Genomic DNA, 21,594 nt, shown 5'->3' on the forward strand with positions numbered 1-21,594 from the left:
AAGGGTACACACACACACACACACACACACACACACACACACACACACACACACACACACACACACACACACACATCTGCACCACCTGTCAGAGCAAAACCATCAAGCAAGACAGAAAATCTAATTAACTTGGACAAGCGTAAGGTGTCAGAGTGTGCCTATGCACTGTATGGTTTGTGTATACGTGTGTGTGTGTGTGGTCAAAATCTGTATCTGTGTGAACAGTAACATGTGTTTACCGTTATCATGTCATCATCACATGTTAGGATGTAGCTGTTGGGGAAGTCGTATTTTTTATTCCAAGATATGAACTCCAGGGAAAAATGTAAATCTTGTTTTCAAAAAGCATAAGGAGCGTTGCTGCAACTAGCTAAGGGAAGCAGACATTGGTAATACAGTGTGGAAATATAAAACGGGGTGCTATAATTGTAATCATTTGAATTGTTAAAACATTTGACTTTACTATGTTGTCTATGGTTTAAGGTGGCAATAATGTGCCCTTGTTGAGTCCAGGTCGGACTCCATGTAATCTCTTCTCTGTATGTAGTCATTTCAGTGACACAGAAAAAAATATAGTGTGGCCTCCATTAAAGTAGTATCGCATGATCTAAAATGCTGCAGGGTCCAGTGTCAAACATAATGTGTCCCTGCAGCAAACTAATCTTTGTTGTAAGTCCTGTAGCCACCGATTCAAAACTCACATTTTACATTTAAACCTAACTACGGTAGTTAGTTAAACAAGAATCTATTCGTTTAAAAAAAAAAAAATGTCATCCTACCAATAAGGCTGTTTACAAAACAATATAATATTCATGATAATTTCTCTGATTACTGCTCCATGACACTGTATAACGCAGCATTATGGTTTCCTACAAGTGCAAAAGAAAGTTTGGTTAGCATTTAAAATTGTATTAGGGAAAACCCATGCCTTCTTCCATTCCCAGGAAATGACATGCATGTGCATGAAAACGATACGTATAATACATGGATGAGGTGGATTGCCCCTTTACCTGTTCTAGGATGCTCTGTAGTCTTTCAGGCTCCAGGTCAATGACATATTTTCTCTCCTGACGTCGGTCCAGGTCCTCTAAGAGTCGGCGGTATGCTGCTTCAGTGAAGCTCTCCACACAGATGGCACTCACCTGGTTAACGTACACACAGGAAATGTGCATAGTTACATTTACATTCAGGGCATTTAGCAGACACTTTTGTCCAAAGTGACTTACAATAAGTACATTTGTCAAAGAAAAACCACAACATATCATTACCGATAAAGTAGGAGCTAAAAAATAGAAACAAGTGTTAGGTCCTTGTCTGAGTAAAGTAGTATCTGTTCGAAGTATACCTTAAGAACAACAGTGTTAGGATCAGGATTTTTTGTGGGGGGTGGGGGGGGTTGTAGTTAGTGGGTCATGCTATAGAGTCGAGGTGAAGTCTGAACAGGTGAGTCTTGAGCCTTTAGTGGAAGATGGCAGTGACTGCTGTCCTGACATTAGTCGGGAGTTCGTTCCACCACTGAGGACCAGAACAGAGAAGAGTCTGGAGTTTGCTGAGCGACATTTGTTTGATTTCAGCGATGGTGGTACCAGCCGGCCAGCTGAAGTAGAGGAGCGAAGTGCTCGCTTCGGGGCATGAGGTTTGACCAGTGTTTGAAGGTAGATGGGTGCCGTTCCATTGATGGCCCTGAAGGCCAGTGTCATTGTCTTGAATTGGATGCGTGCTGCAACAGGGAGCCAGTGGAGGTCACGGAGGAGGGGAGTCACATGGGAGAATTTGGGTAGATTGAAGATAAGACGTGCTGGAGCGTTCTGGATACGCTGCAGTGGTTTAATCGCAGAGGCCGGGAGTCCGGCCAGGAGAGAGTTGCAGTAGTCAAGGCGGGAGATGACCAGTGTTGGACCAGGAGTTGCGTTGCATCCTTTGTGAGGAGGGTCCGAATCCTGCGGATGTTGTAGAGGGCAAATCTGCAGGATCGGGCCACAGCAGTGATGTTGGGGGTGCAGGATAGTTGGTCATCGAGGATTACACCCAGGTTCCTCGCAGTTGACGACGGCAATACTGTGATGCCCTCGACAGTGACCGACAGGTCAATGCGAGGGCAGTTTTTCCCCGGGATGAAGAGGATATAAGTATACAAACACAGACAGCATGTAGGAATAATGTCACGCACAAAAAACACAAGCAAGTTAACGATCGTCTATGAAGGATTAACATAATTGCTGCTAATTATGTGAGTGTGAAAACTACACATGTACTGTATGTAAACCCCATGAGGTCCCGAGCGTTCTTGCATGCGTTGAGTTTTTTTTTTTTTTTTTTTTTCTGGCCTGTTTCCAGGAAGGTGTGTGTTTGCGTGTGTTCTGACCTGCCATCCGTTCTGCCCCGCTCTCTCCATAATTGCCTGCAGTATTGCATAGCCTAGACAGCAGAGAGTTATGGGAGGAAAAGGAAGGAAGAGAATTAACGCCCTACAAGGTGGAAGCTGTAATCGGGACACGGAGTAATAATAGTTTTGAAGGTAAAACTCAAAGCTAGGGTTGGTAATCTTCTTTAAAAAATACATTTTTTGTTATATTTCTTTCAAATTCTCGTTACACCTGACAAGCAATCAGTAAATAAAAACGCTCTGATGAAGAAAGGTGGCTGTTGATTGTAATAAGCCGGTCTGCACACTCATTTTTCTTTCACAATCTGCAAGCTCGACTGCTGTGACTACTAACAATCGCCATGTTTGTTGTCTATGTTCATTATGATATGTTCTGTTCACTTTGATTATTTTGGAGGAGTGGTTATGGAGGGAGGACTGGAGGCCAATTCAATTCTTGAATTGGAAATTGATTGGATCATTATTCCAAATTATTCGCACACTAGTTAATAACCAAGCCTAGATTTAAAGCCAAAGAACGCCCATCTCGTTTTCCAAAGCAGCACCCTAATGGCTCATCTTTGAACGTTGGGGTAAAGTACTTAACATCAGTGGCAACATTCTGAATGTCACTTTATCAACCAGCTCTTGGACTTTATCAGGACAAAGAGCTCCAAACTAGAGACTAGAGACATTTCATTGACATTCAACTTCTCATTGCCGCTTGTTAAGCAGTGAACTTTGATTCAAATGCTTCTCATCTGAGAACTTCAATCAATTCATCCCTTTTTGGAGCCTGGAACAAAACACAGATCTTTAGTTTTTCTGCACAACAGAGAACAGGCTTAAAAAGGCTGAATGTGCCCGTCGGCATGATATTACATCAGTTTCAGCATTGATACTATCCCACGAGTAACATTTGGCTACACGAGCGATAATGAATTAAGGTATACTGTTGAACAGCTGTCTAGATGGGTCATGAGTGGGGGAAATAACAATGAGAGAAAAGTCAATATCTCCAAAAATGTGATAATTTACAATGCTGGCACAGGGCTACTGCATTTGTATCATAATGATGATTGTATTCTCTATCAAACATCAAAATATGTTGTTAAGTCTGCTCTGAGCTAAAAGGGGAATTGTGGGAAATAAAATAAAACTATCTCACACTTCACTTCATGAGTCACATTCATGGAAACCGTCCATATCTCACTGACACACACACACACACACACACACACACACACACACACACACACACACACACACACACACACACACACACACACACACACACACACACACACAGTACCAACTGTTACCCTCTTTTTTCTACTTTTGTGGATGCAGCGATTTACTGCTTGAGTTGAAACAAACAAAAAAACACATCTGAAACCTCAGCATGCTTTTGTATGTGTGGGCATGTGTGCTTCCAGCATGGGAAGTGATGTAATGTAGATAAGTTTGCCTGTAAAGGAATGTCGTTGTGGTCACACACATATGTGTTGAGTTGTTCATGTGTGCATGTTTTGTTTGTACTGTGGAATTTATATCATTAGAATGAATTCATAGATGTACAAACATTCATCTTTATGTGAATGTATGCATGTGTATATGCAATTGAGCGTATGTGCAGGTTTGTGGACATATATCTCAGTGTGTGTGTGTGTGTGTGTGTGTGTGTGTGTGTGTGTGTGTCAGCTTGTCTGTGAAGCAGAGCAGAGCAGGGAGCATAAAACAGATCACAGTGTTACTGCCCATTTTCCAGCACATTACCAGCAGCGGGGCCTGATGGGAGCTTACAAAGGGTCCTGCCTTGGCCAAGTCAAACTCTACACATCCATCCTCTGTTCAATTTCTCTCTCCTTCCTCTCACTTTTCTCCCCCTTCCTGCTATGTGCAACTGTTCGTGATCCTGTCTGTCCTCTTATATATCCATCTTGCCTCTTTCTGTAAAACCCCCCCTGCTTCTCTCCCCTACCTCCACTTTCTGTCTCTTCCTCTCTCACCTTCCTCTCCGACTCTTCCTCCCTCTTCTCACACACCTGTCTCCCCTATTTTCTCTCTTGTTGGCAGCTCCACCAGCTCGACTCACCCAACCTGTCCCTCCTGCTCCCCCTTGTCCCCCCCCCCCCCCCTCTTTCTCCCTCTGCCCCCCCTGGGTGCTAACCCAGACAACCTGGACCAGAGGGAGGCTGGCAGAGGCAGACAGAGCCCACGCATCCACACAGCTAAACACACACACACACACACACACACACACACACACACACACACACACACACACACACACACACACACACACACACACACTGTGCAGCTCACTGATTCCTTAACACTATACCATGGTCTAGGGACTCTGTGTCATGTTTGACCTGTGTTTCTCTCCCTGTGGCGGGGACTTAGTCTGTGTGTGTTTTTGTGTGTATTTGTGTGTGTGTGATTATGTGTTTGTGTGTGCAAGAGAGAGAGGACGTGCCAAGCATTCCCATGACAGTGGTCCGGGCCGTGGGCATCAGCTGTGCCCACTCCGCTAACTTACGTGCACTGCATGACGGGATGGTTACATTTAAGGCAGGTGAACGCTGCAAGAGTTGAGGCCAAACCCCGAGTTTGTGGCCGAAAAGTGCCAAATTATATGCCTTGTTTCTGCAGCTGCATCCTTTCATCAGGAAAATGTGCATCCAGGAGCACAGCATATGTGTTTTTTTCCCCCGTGAGAAAACAAGGCTAAATTCGGGAGTTAAACGAAGGCCAAATAATCACAGGCGAATAGACCTTTAAATAGATTCCCATGACTTGATGATATAATAACACTGTCCTCGATGTGCCGTTCCAAACTGAATCTAAATGAACGGATAATTCTACACGCAAAGAAAGGTATTCGAAAGCAGACTCATTTGGACGTCTATTATAAATCTTTTAGAACTGAGTGTTCATTTTAAGCCCACAGATACTCTTATTACCAGAGCTTATGAATCTCTGGTGGTGTCATTAGGGCAAATACGTTGTTCCACTCACAGTCAATTCAAACAGTTCTGGTATACAGTAAATGCAGACAATAATAACGATTTAAAGCTCTTTCCCCAAATCCCTCTCTGACCTTTTTCTTTAAATCCAACAAGGTGCTGCAAAACTTAAAAGGAATTTAAAACATTGAGCATACTATACTTTAACCCACTCCAGTCATGAACTTAAATCCCTGAACCTGCTGACTAATAATGACTAATGCATTTCCTGTGTTGCACTCTTTACTCCTTCACTTTAAACAGACACTATTGCACTTAACTCAAGCTCAACCCTGGTTGTGGGGACTGTGTGCAATGAAACAACACATTTGAGATGAATTGTACCTGTAAATATATATATATATATATATATATATATATATATACTACGATACTATTACTTCTTTTAACCACTTATCTGTAATTATTTCTGTCCTTGTCCTGTTGCAACACCTGCATTTCCCCTCTGGGGATCAATAGAGGCTTATCTTATCTCATATCTTCTCATTTTGTCTAATCTTTGATCATCTAAGATGGAACAGAGGGAACAATCAACTTCAAGGTCCAACGATAAGAGTCAAGTGTTAATTTCCCTCCACAAAGATTTTTAATAAAATCAAAAAATATAGTATATATACCATCACAAGTGCTATCCAGTTTGCCCTTAGAACCACTGCTTCTTTACTCAGCAGTGAAATCCACTCAGTAGTGCAATACTGTCAGTTTCATCCTCTAAAAAACTTCACATCACCGTGGATACGCAATGTAACACTGCCATCTCAAAAACCACGCAACTGCATTTTTGTTTCTCTAAATTCAAACGGTTAACATTATATTATTCTCTGACGTGATTTAAAAAAAAATACATGGTGCATGTACCAGCTTTTACCATGTAAAAGCTGCAAGCACATGGTTTTTCTTATATCTAACAGCAACGGGGGGCAGTTAAGCTACACAAGCCGGAGGAGATACACAATGAGTAGCGTTACAATATAAAAAAAATGTCTTTCTTGTCATTTAAAACAATATATTAACAATATAAAACTCAAGAAGCAGCCGCTGCTAGTAATAAACTCTACTTCTACATATATATCATCATTTTTTAAATACATTTATGGCAATCATCAATTTATTATTATTTTTTTGTATTTTTCAACACCAACTCTTCATATAACTTGTTAACGTATTTGTCATTTACCTCTGTCTGTGTCGTAGAGGAAGACAAAGCGGCTCCAGTCGTAGTGGTCCAACAGTGACAGCAAAGCCCCTCTGATGGACGGCCGGAGCTGCAGGGTGAACTGGCCCTCTCCTTCGGTGGGGAAGCTGGGTGTCACTAAGCTGATGTGCAGGGCCCCACAGAATGAAGTCAGCGTGTTCACCGAGCGCTTGTCATAAAGGCCGAAGATGGCGAAGACCCCCCTCGAATACTGAGAACAGACTGATGGGAGGAGGAGGAGGAGGAGGAGAGGAGGGAGGAGTGTCGGGCAGATGTAGGAAAACAAGCAGAGAAAACATTTAGGAAACACAAATACAGAGAATACACAGTCACACTGTCTTTGAAAGCCTTGCAAATGAACAGAGAAAAAAGGGCACATGCGGAGGTAGAACGGAGAAAGTCCCACACTCCTTAATTAAATTAACACTGTGGTATTAAACATGTCAAATATTTTAATGAGTGTGAGCTTTTGTCAGCCGAACCTTGTCACTCTTAATTAGAACCCCAAAGAGCACTCGTTGAGCGGTCTGTGTTAGCATCCATAAATATAAATGTTTGCAATAATGAGTGAACTGTACAATAACTTGTACAGCACTCCGAACCAAAGTCACCAGTTAACATGGTCGCTAATTAAACTGAAACACCTGTTGCTCTTGAATGGCCGTGATCCTGTCTGATTTCTGTGGAACTTGGGTCATAATAATATTAACGCGCTTGTGTGCATATTTTTAATAACAAGTGCTGTAAAAGGGTCTATAAGCACACGCTCAAATCAGACTACCCTACAAGCCCCTGGCAAGTCATTTTAAAATGTTTTTATTGTCACAAAATCATTCCCTCTAGCCAACAACTGGCTGCTTGTAGAGTTGTTAAGAAAATTACAGCCACATAATCCCACCTGCTTAGAGCTTAACATCCTAAAATCTATCCATGCACACACACACACACACACACACACACACACACACACACACACACACACACACACACACACACACACACACACATGCAAAACCCTTGACCGAGCTGCAAGCTCACTTCAGATGCGAAGTAATTTTCCACTACAACACTGCAACTTAGTCTTCAAACACCCCGAAGCTTTCAACCGTGACAGAGAAGCCCTGACGTCCTCCACTATCTCGCTTCCACAAAAATCTCTCTCCTTCGTTCATCAGTGCGGCTCGACCAAAACTGAGTAAAAAAAAGAAAAAAAGCTGTGCCCAGAGAATACTGCATACTCCGACAAAGCCACCGAAATGTGCACACAAACGCGCGCTTCACTTTCTAAGGACTCTTTCTAAGTGAAGTGACTAAAAGTGTCTGTCAACTCATTTTTTTTTTTTTTTTTTTACACTCTTTAATGTTCCTCTTGCTTTCATCCCGTTATTTCACCCGCTCCGTTCTCTCCTCAGCCCCATTCATCCTTTCAGCGAGATTCTTTCAGGCAGGCATGTTTTGAGCGTGAGCTCCCATCCTGCGTCATAATTCTTCCTCCACCCTGTAACACGTCACGCTGGAGTAAACAGTGAGACGGGAGGGGGGGTCTGCAGGCCTTAGCTCTCTAACCTTTTCTCCCTTTCCTGATCTCCATGCGCATCACTTCATCTCATACCTTTCCCCCCCTCCTCTTTTGTTTTCACGGCACCGCATCCATCATCTAGCAGTGTCCACCATCCCCTCTCCGTCAGCTCTTCTCCCTCTCCTCCACCATCAACCCCCCACCTCTTTCTGTTCCTCCCTCTCTCCCTCCCTCCTGGGACTCAGAGTAATTCCATTATCAGCTATAAGCCTCACTGGGGGTAAATACTGAGAGAGAGATGCAGCTTTGACGCTCCGGTTTGTGGCAATTAAACAAAGCCGAGGGCCCGTGCACCCAGGAGGCGATAAGGAAGGGGGATTTACTCTGAACTCTGATTATGACAGCAGCTAAATGTCTTCAATTCAGAGAACTAGCATACTATGTACGTAGCATGCATCATTCTGGAGGAGCTGAGTCACTGCGTTCTCAAAGTCAACAAACTTAGTGCCTCACAAAGATGATTTGTGCGGCATCTTCAGGTTTTCTTTGATACTTCGGAGCACATAACATGAGAGACGGTGATATAGAGATGAGAATGCATGTGATAAAGTGGGCTAAATGACAGATGCTGGATTTTACAGCCCACAAAGATGTTTACGCTAAATCACTGAAGTCGACATGATAATTTAGTATAAGATGTGAGCAAATGTTCACCTGAAATCAAAATAACAGCAAGCAGAGACAGTTTGGTACGATGTGTGCATGAATATGTTATACTTGGAGTTCATTCAGAGTCGCATCTCTCAGCTGAGAGAAACAGCGCACTGTCTGGGTACACAAAAAAAAAGGAATCAACATACAATTGATTTTCTTTGACAGTAATGACAAATGGCATTCCCTCGCTTTTAAATGAATTTGCATTTTTGGGATCAGCTGTTTTTGGGAAACAGAGCAAAAGCAGCAGAACAAAAAAAAAACAAAGCGTTGCACATATGAATTGACACGCCATGGCTAACGGAGCGGAACGCTGCTCCCATGCCGACTGATGAATTTCTTTCTGAACTTGACTGAAACTACTGGCCTAGATGCAGTCTGTGACATCACTGTCGGCAAAGTTGATTTTTCAGCCACCTCCTGGGTCTCCATCAACACGAAAGGAAAAAAGTTGATAATCCCAAAGCATTCTATTTTTAAACAAAAGACGGGACATCTGTAACCATACACACAGAGGCTCAGAGCACATCGCAAAACATCTCTGTGTCTCATTCATCCTATTTTCTGTCCTATCATTCACCTGCTCACTCCCTTCTTTTCTAACTATGCCGCCTGATGCTGGATTTGCCTCTCAGACTCTCATCCTCTCTTCATCCCATGTTTCCCTTTGTGGTGTGCGTCTCCATGGGCTTGTTTCTCTGCAATCTCCACCGCCGCCACCACCACCATCCCGCCGCAAGGCTTGAATGTGCCAGACAGTGGCGTCATTGTAATAAAATGTGTGCTAAGCTTGCTTCATAAAGCTTTAATGAGAGGAGGGGACCAGCGGCAGGGAGCATCATCACCACAGTAAAAAGCATCGGACACAATAGGTCTCCTGGGACTTCCTCTACCTCTCCTCGCTTCTTCTCTCAGCATCTCCATATGTTAGATTTTTTTTGTATACAATTTCCTATATTTTTCAGGGTTCTTAATTGCTCCCTCTGACAAACCTCGCTCTTTCCCCGGGCAGACCTCTCCATAAATCTCTTTAAAACAAACCCTCGTTCATCTGCATCCCTACAAGCCTCAGCATCCTCCTCTGCAGCCGTCCCCGACTCTATTTGATTCATTTTATTTGTGTCTCTGTGCATTTACAAAGTCCTTTCAATCATGTGCAAGCTCGGCACATCACTTTGTTCCCTTTTTTTTTCAAATTCAATTTTGTCCAATTTGCATAACAGGGAAGACAATATGTTTCTCGAGCAGTACATTGTTACACAGACAAATAGCTTAACTCGTTTTGCTTCCCTGGTATTGTTTCCCATGTGTCTGGCATATTTCTCCCCCCCTCCCTCCCCATTTCCTCACCTCTCTCCGAGCAGATGCTCACCGATAAACCCGCTCCTGATTTTACAATCGCTGCACCAAAGCACACATCATTTAAAGTAAATACTATACCAACACAATGTAGTCACATATACACATTTCAAACTCACAAAACCACACGCTCCCATCCTGCAGCACACGACTCTCAGACTTTCGGTCCTGATGCTGCAGTTGCTTCTCGCCCATTAGTCTGAATAACCTTCTTGCTGCAGAGACATTCTCCAGACAGCCCCAGAAACGGCACAAGAATACAGCGAGCTATCATTACCTGCAGCAAAAGGCCAAGATATAAGAAGCACCTGTGTAAATGAGGAATACAAACTAGTTTAAAAGCCATATGGCATATTTTTCTGGCATTGCCCGGGGCTACCCACGGTGCAGCACAGAGGTACCTAGAGGGCGAAGGAAGGTAAATGCCAATAATAAGCTTTTATGAGCTATATAATTAGAGAGAAATCTGCCGCTCAGTGCCTTACAATGACATTTCACGTCTAAAGCATTTGCAGTGGTAATCACTAGGCTTCAGTATCTATTGTGTTTCAGCATTAAGTGGGGTTTGAAAGTTCTTTTTACAGAGAAAAGCAAAGAGTGGAGCATATTGCAGCAAGTAGTTACATTTCTACAGTGACTAAATCTATTAGATATTTAGATATTTGATAAAAAAATCAAAGCTGCAATAAAATCACAGATGTCAGGATCAAACAAACCGACATTAAACACTATCTAAGGCTCCAATTTTTTAGAAACGGGAAAATACTGAGTGAGCTGTGCTAATCTAATAGTCCCGCCCCTCAAAAGCAGACTGGCCAATCATAGTGTAGCATCAGTCAGCCTCTGACAACTAACCTCTCTTCTCCAGAGTCTTGTGCAATCGTTTCAGATTCCCTTCATTTTCAGAGGTTGGGAGGAGATACATTTCATAAAAGTTGCAGGAACGTTGTTGCTATGCAATTTCCCAAGTTTTATACATTGCTGGAATGTGTAATGGTGTCGTTGTCCCAATGTTTCCACTTGGCAATGCTGTGATGACGGCACTTTATAGAATTGGGATGTCACATGCATAATCCCGTTAACTTCGGCAACGTTATACGTTGCTGGAATGTCACATGTTTGTTCTCAGGCATAATCAGCTAAGACATATTTCATACATGAATTCATCAGGATGCCACCATTCAACAAATAAGGCACCAACACATCAAAGTCCACATCCAATTACACATATAGTCCACCCACCCATTAGACCTCTTCTTATATGAGTGGGTACAGCTTGTTGTTTGATTGATAGATTCACTCTCCTGCTTATCAATCCTAAAACTATATACATGATTAACATAACTAATTCATGTAATTAATCATTTTTCTGAAAGCTCCAATATTTCAGAAATGAGATTAAGAATGCTTTAGTTGCTACAAGTGGATATTGGATCGCAAAATTGGATATCATGGCTGATAACCAATTAAAATAAATTGTTAATGAACATTTTTATTCATAACTGAAGTATGAATAGCTTGCCAGAAACATGAATGAACAAACTTTTCTAATAATGCTGTTGAAAAAACGTTATCAAAGCTTTACTTTTCCAAAAGCTTTTCTTCCCTGCAAATTAGTTTATAAAACCCGGGCTGCACGGTCACAGAGGTACAGATAGAAAAACGTAAAATATCTCACATTCTACCCACTTTATCTCTGTTACTATTTTAGTGTCAGTATATTGTTTGAGGGACAATTTTGTTTATCAAGCCACTGCCTCTCAAATGTCCATGTACGGTCCTGATATTCTGGGCCGTGAGTCTGTTGGAAGAATGGGGAGATCTCTGTCCCTCAGTGATTTCAGTGGCATTGCTCTCACTAGGTGGATGGCACTAGCTTGCTCAGTAACACTCTCTCTAGTGTCTGATAGCTGCTCCCAGCTCTACAAAGTGATATTTTAAGTGGTAAGACGGACACAAGATCAAGTCTGGAGGTCAGTCGGCAGTGAAAGAGATGGAACGTGTTCAGTGTGCGAACAAAACATACAACGTGCTTTTGTTTCCAATCTCATTTATAATCGCAAGTTCTTGTGCATAGAATTCAGAACGCATACAAGATAGCGTGCTATTTGTAAAACTTTAAATTATCCATAGTCATTTATGATTTTGTTACTAATTCATAATAATAACAAAACATTTTTTTTTTGTTGCTACTCATTAATCTCATAGTATCAGTAGAAAACTAGGTGATCCTGTTCAGAATGTCTCCAGATAACAGGGAAGAAAATATTGATTAACACCCACATCAGGATCACCACACCAAGCCTTCATTCTGGTTTACTGGCAAAACTGCCAATGATGAATGAAAAATTAGAAGAAAGACAAGATTTGCAAAAAAAGCTCCTCTGCCTCACGCATCTGTTCAACCGTTTGGTGTTGTTTGAAGTGAATTGATTGATTTAATCATCTTTTCCACTGAAATTTTAAAATAATAAAACTGTCAATTCCACCAAAACAGTAAAGCAAAACCAAGGTCAGGGGTACCAGACTCACAACGGCACCAGCATAGAGGTAAAGGATGCGTAGCTCACTGCATGATATTATATCATGAAGCTATTTCTGGATAGAAAATGAAACAGTACTTTTTACTGACAATGGCACCGCAGTTCTTTTAAAGGCCCGCATAATAAAGACAAGACAGAGGACAAAGTCTGGAGATCAATAGTATCTGGCAGAGAGCACAGTCACTTTATGGATTTCATATTTGTCCCTCTGCACTACAACATAGATTATGGCACAATAGAGCAACTTCCTAGGGGGGGAAATAAACACTGCCACCTCAGAGGTTACCACGGGAATTTTGTCAAATGTTATTTTACACGGTGTTTCATTTTTTTAAACAAACGTGTCGACGTAACAGCAGCCAAACGACACCATTACAAACACTCATAAAGAAGTAGGGAATCTATCTACATGAGCAACGTTTGCTTTTCAGTACAGCTTTCCATTAGACATGAAACAATCTAACACATGCCCCTCATCCCCAGATAAACAGGCACAATATGTTTATCCCAGATACCAACTCATCCATCCTAAGCAGCAATGTTATGATGACAAGCTAAAAGCCTGAGGATCAATATTCCTCACGAGAGCGTGCCATCTACTTTATAACACAGACACAAATGAGAAGGCATACAGAGGAGCTTTTTGAGCCGTGACAAACTGTTTTCAGCCGAGGACACAAAACCAAGAGTTATGAATGACCTCTGGAGAATCGCATAGCTCTGTAGTCTGTATGTGTGCTAATTACAAGTTATAATTAATAGACATTTCGTGATTGTCAATGTGTTCACTTGTTGAGACGTTGCTACCGACACCGGGCCTCAAGCGTGCTCATCAGCAGCCAAATAAATACAAGAAATAAGATAATGCTTGACAATCAATAGTCTGGCAGCGGGAGTTAAGCCACCTTATGGATTTCATATCTGATCCTCTCCACTAGTCTAGACCACAGTTTACAAGATAACTGAGCCGCAATAGCTTTGTAAAACAGGGCAGTGATTACCCAGAGTGATTGGTTTTGTTTGTTTGCTATTGTGCTGGGTGGCGTGTGCGTCTCGGCGTGTGTGAATGAGGCCATTCATCCCTCTGTCTGCCTGCGTCTCCTGCCTGCCTGTCGTCCTGCTTTCACAACACTTGCCTCAAGCAGAGAGGAAAGGGGGGGGGGGCTTAAAGGAAGGACACAAGGAAGCGAGAGGGGCAAAAAGAGCGAGGGAGTAGTTCCAAAATCAGACAGTGACAACGTAGAGAGCTCGTCTGCCGAGCACAGACTTCAGAGAGAACGTAGAGGTGGGGGGAAGAACTTGGATGTTGCAGGTGTAGCGGCATAGAGAGGAAATAGGGAAACGCTGAGAAAATAAATGAGTCCTTAAATGCTCTCATGGGGTCTTTGTGTTTGTATGCACCTGTGTTGGAGTTGCATCAACACACACAGCTTCAGCTCCCAACACACACATGCACAGAGCCGCCTCAAAGGCCTTTCTTTTTCTTTGGCACCCGTGTCTGGATCCAGGGCTGAATATGGGGTCAGAGGTGAGGCACAGCAGGCGGAAAAAGGGCTCCTGGGTAAAACTACCACACTCCACTGTCGCTTCTTTATTCTCTTTGATTAAATCTTTCCACCTGTCCCCCCCCCCCCCCCCCCCCGCCCCTCTCTGTCCTCCTTCCCCGACTGCTGCTCCAGGCCCTGTCCCTCAGGCTGGATGAATAAACCTTCTAAGAATAAGGATACTAGCAGAGGGAAATGGGGGCAGAGGGAGGACAGCTAGGTTAATTCTATGGTCTTTGGTGTTGACGCATTTAGTGAATATGTTAATAGTTGCTGACACATAGCTGAGTCCCTTGTGCAGTCACATAAAATGGAGAAAATAACTCTTTAAAAGGGAAGGAAATCATCAACAAACCACACAAGGATTCAGTTTTCACTTGAGGATCATTTGAAGAATTATACATTTTACATTTGGCTGTGACGGTTTAAGGAAAGTGGCGGGAATGTAATGGCTTCAACATTCTGTTGCTTAAACGGGTAATTATGATACAAAAGGGACGGCGCTGGCATCGAACCTCACTCAAGTTTCCAACTGGCTTCAGCAATTCTTTTCTTTAGATTCCTTGACAGCTCATTTGCTCCTTTTCCCTCTATTGATTGATTTGCTGCAAGGAAATCAAAGCCTTCAGAGATTTGAACACTTTGCGTTGCTACAGCTTCACTGTTTGGTTTTAAATACACATTTTATTGTTTTAATGTTCTTTTGTTTGAAACAGTGTCCTCCTGTTCAGTAACCATGTGCAGAAAGATACAAATTTAAAAAAGAAAAAAAGACATAAAAAAAAAAACATGAGCAGCTGTGAGAGGAGCAGTGAGTGCTTTGCCTACTTTTTTAGCCTTGGGCTTCTCAGGCCACATACAGGCTGCCTTGCCTTATTAGTAGAGTTTGTTGGGGCAGTAAGCAGCCTGAGAAGAAGACCTGCCAACACTACTCAAAAATAGTAAGTAGGTAGTGAGGCAAAGTAAGACAAACAAGGTATGTCTTGATGTTTTTAAACAAAAAAATAAGTATTTATTAAATAATTATCACACCGTCTGTATTTTTTTTTACTGTATATCATACAGTTAATATTCTCATAAAACATGAGGTACGATTCTTTGCAGCATAGTTTGCAAAATGTAATATGATTTTCATTAAGGTTAGTACATTTATTAACTGATGGTCTTGTTAGATGTATGGGAAAGACTCCAGACTGTATAAATATAGGTTTCTGAAGAGCTGTCGCGTAGCCCAAAGTGAGGGCTCGGGCTGCTGTTATCTTAGCAGTGACAGCATAGCCTAGCTTTAAGCTAATCCAAAAATGGATTAGGGGTGGGGAGACAGCCGAGTGGCCAAGCCCTAAATTTTGCCTCACTTTAAGCCTTAATGTAATTCAAATGGTTAAGTCTTAACATTTTACGTCCAAAAACAAAAAAAAAACTAAATAGTATCTGCCTTATAAATACCAAACAATCTTAAATTAATATTTCATGAATAGATCATTTTGGATTTCAGAATTCTTTTCGTCATGATGCACATTATGGAAATCATGGGCCTGAGAAATCACTCTGAAGATTGTGGCGTTTCTCTGCATTAGTCAACGGTGAAAATGGAGAATGACACACACAAAAAGGGGGACGCAATGTAATTACATGCAAACGTGATTAAACATTGATGGATCGTCCGTTGCTTGTAACTGGTATCTCAGTTCAATGAGCCATGGATATGACCAATCAGCACTTCTGTTTCCCTTTCTGTAAAGTCATGAGGAAATGGTACAGATACTGGTGACATCTCATTAGTGTCGCAAGTTCATATCTCCTAGCTCAGCACATTAATTGGAACATCAGGCTCATCTGGTGCAGACAATCACACACACGGTGACAAAGTTGGGCCCGGTCGTTGCACAAAACGACCAAGAGGCACAACCCACAGAACTGCTGAAGTCAAGTATCCAGATATACCCTGGAAGTGCAGATTACCACCACCTGGGGGTGGTCCTAAAACGTATCGCACACTTGCCTTGAGCAGGAAGTGAAGTAGGACGCCTCCATCAAGTAACTACTGCACGTTAAGCACATACATCTGCAACATCATCATCAAAGAATCCTTGGACTGGAGCTGTTATATAGCACCTAAAGCCATTTGCTTTAACGGCATGATTGTAAAAATGAACGATATCGACTCACTAAAATCAGGAGTTTAGATGGAGAGGTATCACCAAGTACCCCATGTTGCATGCACCATAGCAGCAGGGTTTTCATATGTCCAGAATCGGATAGGAAAGTGTGTCCCTAATCAGGAACCTTTAATGGACTCCTGCCGGCTAAGCTGCCGATCCAGAAAATCAATGAGTCACCATGGCAAAGAATCATTTTGGTCAACATTCAATCAGCGGTTGCAATATGCGTCCCAGCCCTCTAAAGCTCACGCCCTTCCAGGAATAAAACACCGCTTGTTATCATGGCAACACTATTAAAAACATGTCCCTAGGACCTGTATTCACTGAGGCATGTCAGAAATCTTGTGATACTGAACCTGGCAAAAATGAAAAGAAAAGAGGCTCACGGCAAAACTGTGGCTCAAAGCGTGTCTGCTCACAGCATGATACGCCAGTAAAACATTCAGCATTCAGACACACACACACACACACACACACACACATGCACAGGCTTATTTAGAGTGGCAGATATAATACCGACACTGTTGCCTCGCCAACAAGGTCTATGGCCACAGAGATGAAAGATAGGGAGGGAGGGATGGGAAGCAGGGAGGAGATAGGAGAAGGAATCGGCATGTCACCTGTCATAGTGCTGTGCTGCGTGCATCAAGGACACGGCCCTTTAAACGGGTCTAATCTGTGTCCATGTGTGTGTGTGTGTGTGTGTGTGTGTGAGAGAGAGAGAGAGAGAGAGAGACATGTGACAGAGAGCCTTTTTACTCCAGTCATCTTTAAGCACTACTAACAGTAGCTAAAGCCCTACGGGCCTGTCCGGTATGAACGCATTCATTCATCACACACACACACACACACACACACACACACACACACACACACACACACACACACACACACACACACACACACACACACACACACACACACACACACAAGGTTGATATCAGAACCATTCATCACGGCAGACAGGGGGAGAAGGGGAAGAAAGCGAGGAGGGGAGGAGAAACTCATTCTCTATGCTAGACTCATACGGCATATAACCGCGGCACTTTCATCTCCCTTTGAACGAGCGATCACACAGACAGACCTGCAGAAACCAACGATTCCCCGCGTTATGGCACACTTGGCATGCACTCCTCTCTTGTGATGGGCTTTTATATTTTTCCTCGCCGTTTTGTTAGCCATGCATAAACCTTCAAGCATTCTCAAAGTGTCAATTTCACACACAGGCGCGGCAGCCCTTCAGGTGCACGGAGCCATGTTTCCCAACACGGTAACACATTTCTGAAGGAGATACTTCTGTTGTGTGACACATTTCTGTGCCGTAACATGACGAGTGCTCTGTACTGGAGTACCACAGAAGATATAGGGCATAAGTAGATACACTATTACAAAATTGCCCATGTAGCTGGGATGGCTGGGACTAAAACAGTATTAATAACAGCAAATGTTCTCTTTATTCTTAAGTTACACCACAGAAGCGTTTCCTAATCTGGGTGGATAACATCATTTCTCTCCTTACAAATTCCCTATTATAACTTCAGCTGCAAAACGATGCCAAATCTGGAGTAATATCAACTTTGAATGCATCCGTGAGGATTTGGATTTGTGTCCAAAACCAAAAATAGCATATGGTTTGCTTTCCACTCAGAAACAGGAAAGAGATACCGGTCGGATTTCACGTATTGCCTGGGAAGATCAGAAACGTTTTTTCTCCGTGCCGCCTCGCAGAACAAAGCATTGTTGACCACTGACTGATGCGTCGCGATACAGACTGTGACAGATTGAGAAGCTGTCAGGGAAATGTTGTGGAACCTTCTCTTGTGGGGAAGATACCGTTGTAAAATCTGCATGTCTCCATCACTTTGGTTTTTCCACTGACGTCGCCTCTCCTGATTTGTAATGTAAGATATCTGGGTATACAATGGTCTCACATGAGAGAGAGAGAGCAAGAGAGAGAGATATCGAGTGTGAATGTGTTGTCTCCGGGGACCAGAGATGAGAAAGAAATACATTCACCAAAAAGTACATCTGGGCACAACAATGTGAATTTATGTGTGTGTTGCACCTCTATCCTTTTCCATCATTATAACCAGAAGGAATGCAGAACATTATATAATGGAATGTTCTAAAAAGTAATAAAAGCGAGTCCTCGTGGAACCCACCCGCGTCCTTCCAGTTGGGCTGGTCCACAGTGATTGAGTGTGCTCACCAGATCAACAGAGCCGTAATTTAACAGAGGAAATGACACCCCACCACACGTTTTCTCCTCGCCATCCCTCATTCTTCCTGCAGTCCATCCGTCTCATACTCCCGCTTGTCACCTCCGTCTTCTTCCCTTATCTCCCGGCCTCACATCTCCACTTCCCTCTACTCTGCCATTAAATCGAATTTGACTTGTTTTGATATGATTTGGTCAATTCGATTCAGTTCAAAGCCCGTCAATGTCAACCGGCTAATCGTGACATGCTCGGACGGCTGCGGCTCAGGAGGCAGAGGAGATGTTGTCCATCGGCCGCATGATTGTTGGTTCCACGTGTCAAAATGTCCTTAAGCCAGAGACTGAACCCCACATTGCTTCTTGCACTGCTCTACATGTCTACATGTGGGGGAAACTGCAAATTTACTTTAACTGCTATAGTAGAAAAGTAATATATAAGGGCCGTCAATCCATCACATAGGCAATGTGTCTTAAGGTGGCCCGTAGATGACTCTCATCACAAGGTCACAAAGTAAATGAAAAGGCAGGGTTTGTTTCTGATACCGGCCCAATCCCAACATGAGTTCTGGCACTATTTGATAAGAAAACAACGGCACTACTTTCTGTCTGTACAAAATGTAAAAAAAAATGATGAGGTGGAGAAGCAAACAATTTAATTAGCAGTAGAGAAGAGGAGGATGCCACGCTATCTCACTTGGGAATTATGTTGTGAGTTTTAATGTTGAATGCATAACTGGATGATGTGACAAAACAAAAAGGCAAGAATTACGCAGTTATGTAGTTTATTCAAGGAGACTAAAGAGAAACAGTGTCAGTTTGTATTTGGGGGAATCAATAAGGTTAAATAAGATATAAAAAAAGAAGATATACATTTTAAATCAGGTTCATTAACTACTGTATAACATTATTTCAACTAGATACAGAATCTATTCCCCCTAATGTATTAATTACTGCAGACGTCTGCATGTAGTCAAGCTGTGTGTTGGGAAGCTTCTTTCGCTGGCCTGGCACTTTACCTCCTCGTTTGCGATGAAAAAGATGCTCGGTTGTTAAACTGCTGAGAGCGGAGCGTATTTTCACTTAATGTGCCGGTGTGATTAAAGTAAAAAAGAAAAAAAACAATAAGCAAATTTTCCCAAAGAGCTTTGTGCTTCCAGTAGTCTGATATCATCTCATAGCAACAGCTGAGTGCTGCTGCTGGCTAAAATAAGAGGTGCTTGGTGGTCACAGGCCCATATCTCATATTTTAGAATGGGTTTTATTGCACTTAGGCTGAGGGGCTTTGAACATGTGCAATGTTTTACACACCACCTCTTCTACTGTATAATAAAATAAGTACATGCTGAACTGGCTATGCTCTCTGCATAAAAATGTTTACAATTGAAACAGTTCTGACACAGTCAAACCGTGTAGTGTTCAACCCGTTGAACAGCATTTAAAGATTTAAAACAAACCATTTGCACATTTGCCTGTGAAGTGTGGAACCAAATGTCAAAAAATGGGGCAGAAGTTGACATTATCTCAAAATACCAACTACCAGACTGTCTGAGCTCCAAGCCAGGGAAAACACAGATTGTCTTAGACAGAAGGTTTGGGAATCCAAAACAAACACATGAATCATTAAAGAAAACTTGTGAATAAACTTGTCTGGTCATGGCACTTCCAATGCTAATGTAGTTGTCAAGGAGTGAAATGAGCACCAGACATGGGGGAATTTTACGTGCAAGTTGGATTAAAAAGAAGTAGATAGCATATCATGACACAACACAATCACTGCATAATCTCACATAATCTGGAGAATATGGTTGATTCTACCAGTAAATTGAGTTAAATTAAGTGTGCAAAACAAAAGCCATTCAGTTTGGGGATTACTCTTCTTAATGTCTCAATTATTAGGATTGTCATTACCATGGCTCCCTAGTAACTAGAACGAGGGAACAACACAAATACGACTTCAAAATTAAAAATAGTTTTAATGATCACTTGTTTTTAGATTGTATGCATGTAGGGAAGCTGCATGCACCATGGACTTGTGGGTATTTGTCTTGTTTTATTCGTGTTCCTGCATTGTTATTGGTTTTATAGTGTGCTACATCGTGCTCCACATCTGAATATGCTTAGATTGTGAGTGGCGTTCTCCCCAGTGGTTTGTACCTAGCCTGGCCTGTCACAGTGCCGATGGTGTAACGCCAATATGTATGCTGAACAAGCAAATATTTACTCTTCGCAGATATCTCCATATGTTTGAAAGGTGATGCACTCATTTCTGGTTTAAAAATAAGTTTGATGACATTAACTTTAAAAGGAAAATAGCAGACCATTGGTGGTGATTTTGACATTTTGTCTTAGTTACTCCTGTCAGTTTACCAACTATTCTAGTCTTCAGAAGTTTCAAAAAAATAGCCTAGTATAAAAAGAAACACATCCTGGTTCACCTTCGGTCCCAAACGCTGTGAAATACTGAATGATAAAACTATAGTAAGGTGCATATGAACCTATGATATAGGGCTGTGTAAAAGAACTGCATCATTTGATATTACTTTAAATACAAATAGTTAGTTAGTGTTAAAATGCAATAAAATACATATATATATATATAAGTTAAGCCAGGAGTTATTGCAGCAGTGGGCATTGGATATATTTGCATGAGAAAAGAGTGTATCTTTCTTATTTATATGTATTTGCAAAAGCATGAATATATATATGATGTTTCCCTTTTTTCACCGTATGCCTAATGTCTCATGGAATGACCTAACTATCAAACCAAACCATGACAGCAATAAAAAGCTGTTTGATCACTGAGTGGAATCTGCTTTACAACCTTGAGCTATCAATCTCTTTCAAGTTTGGAAGCTGAACTTGTCCTTAAAACATAATTTGACAGCTACACAAACTCGCTGATTAATAGTTAGCGTGATGTAATCAACACCCACAGTTCAAAGCTGC

At 42.1% G+C, this 21,594-nt stretch overlaps 1 protein-coding gene across 4 annotated transcripts in view; it reads right to left on the minus strand.

Moving 5' to 3' along the window:
* Positions 1–21,594, minus strand: part of gria4a (glutamate receptor, ionotropic, AMPA 4a) — a 91,895-nt gene that overhangs the window by 47,180 nt on the left and 23,121 nt on the right. For all 4 annotated transcript variants that reach the window (XM_084018618.1, XM_084018617.1, XM_084018620.1 and 1 more), the window contains exons 3-5: positions 6,572–6,811; positions 2,366–2,418; positions 1,011–1,142 (exon numbers count right to left, since the gene is read on the minus strand). In XM_084018618.1, coding sequence (XP_083874744.1) covers positions 1,011–1,142; positions 2,366–2,418; positions 6,572–6,811 — 425 coding nt within the window. The remainder of the gene's footprint in view (positions 1–1,010; positions 1,143–2,365; positions 2,419–6,571; positions 6,812–21,594) is intronic.

This window comes from Eutrigla gurnardus, assembly GCF_963514095.1.
Source record: "Eutrigla gurnardus genome assembly, chromosome: 10".
Taxonomy (NCBI): domain Eukaryota; kingdom Metazoa; phylum Chordata; class Actinopteri; order Perciformes; family Triglidae; genus Eutrigla; species Eutrigla gurnardus.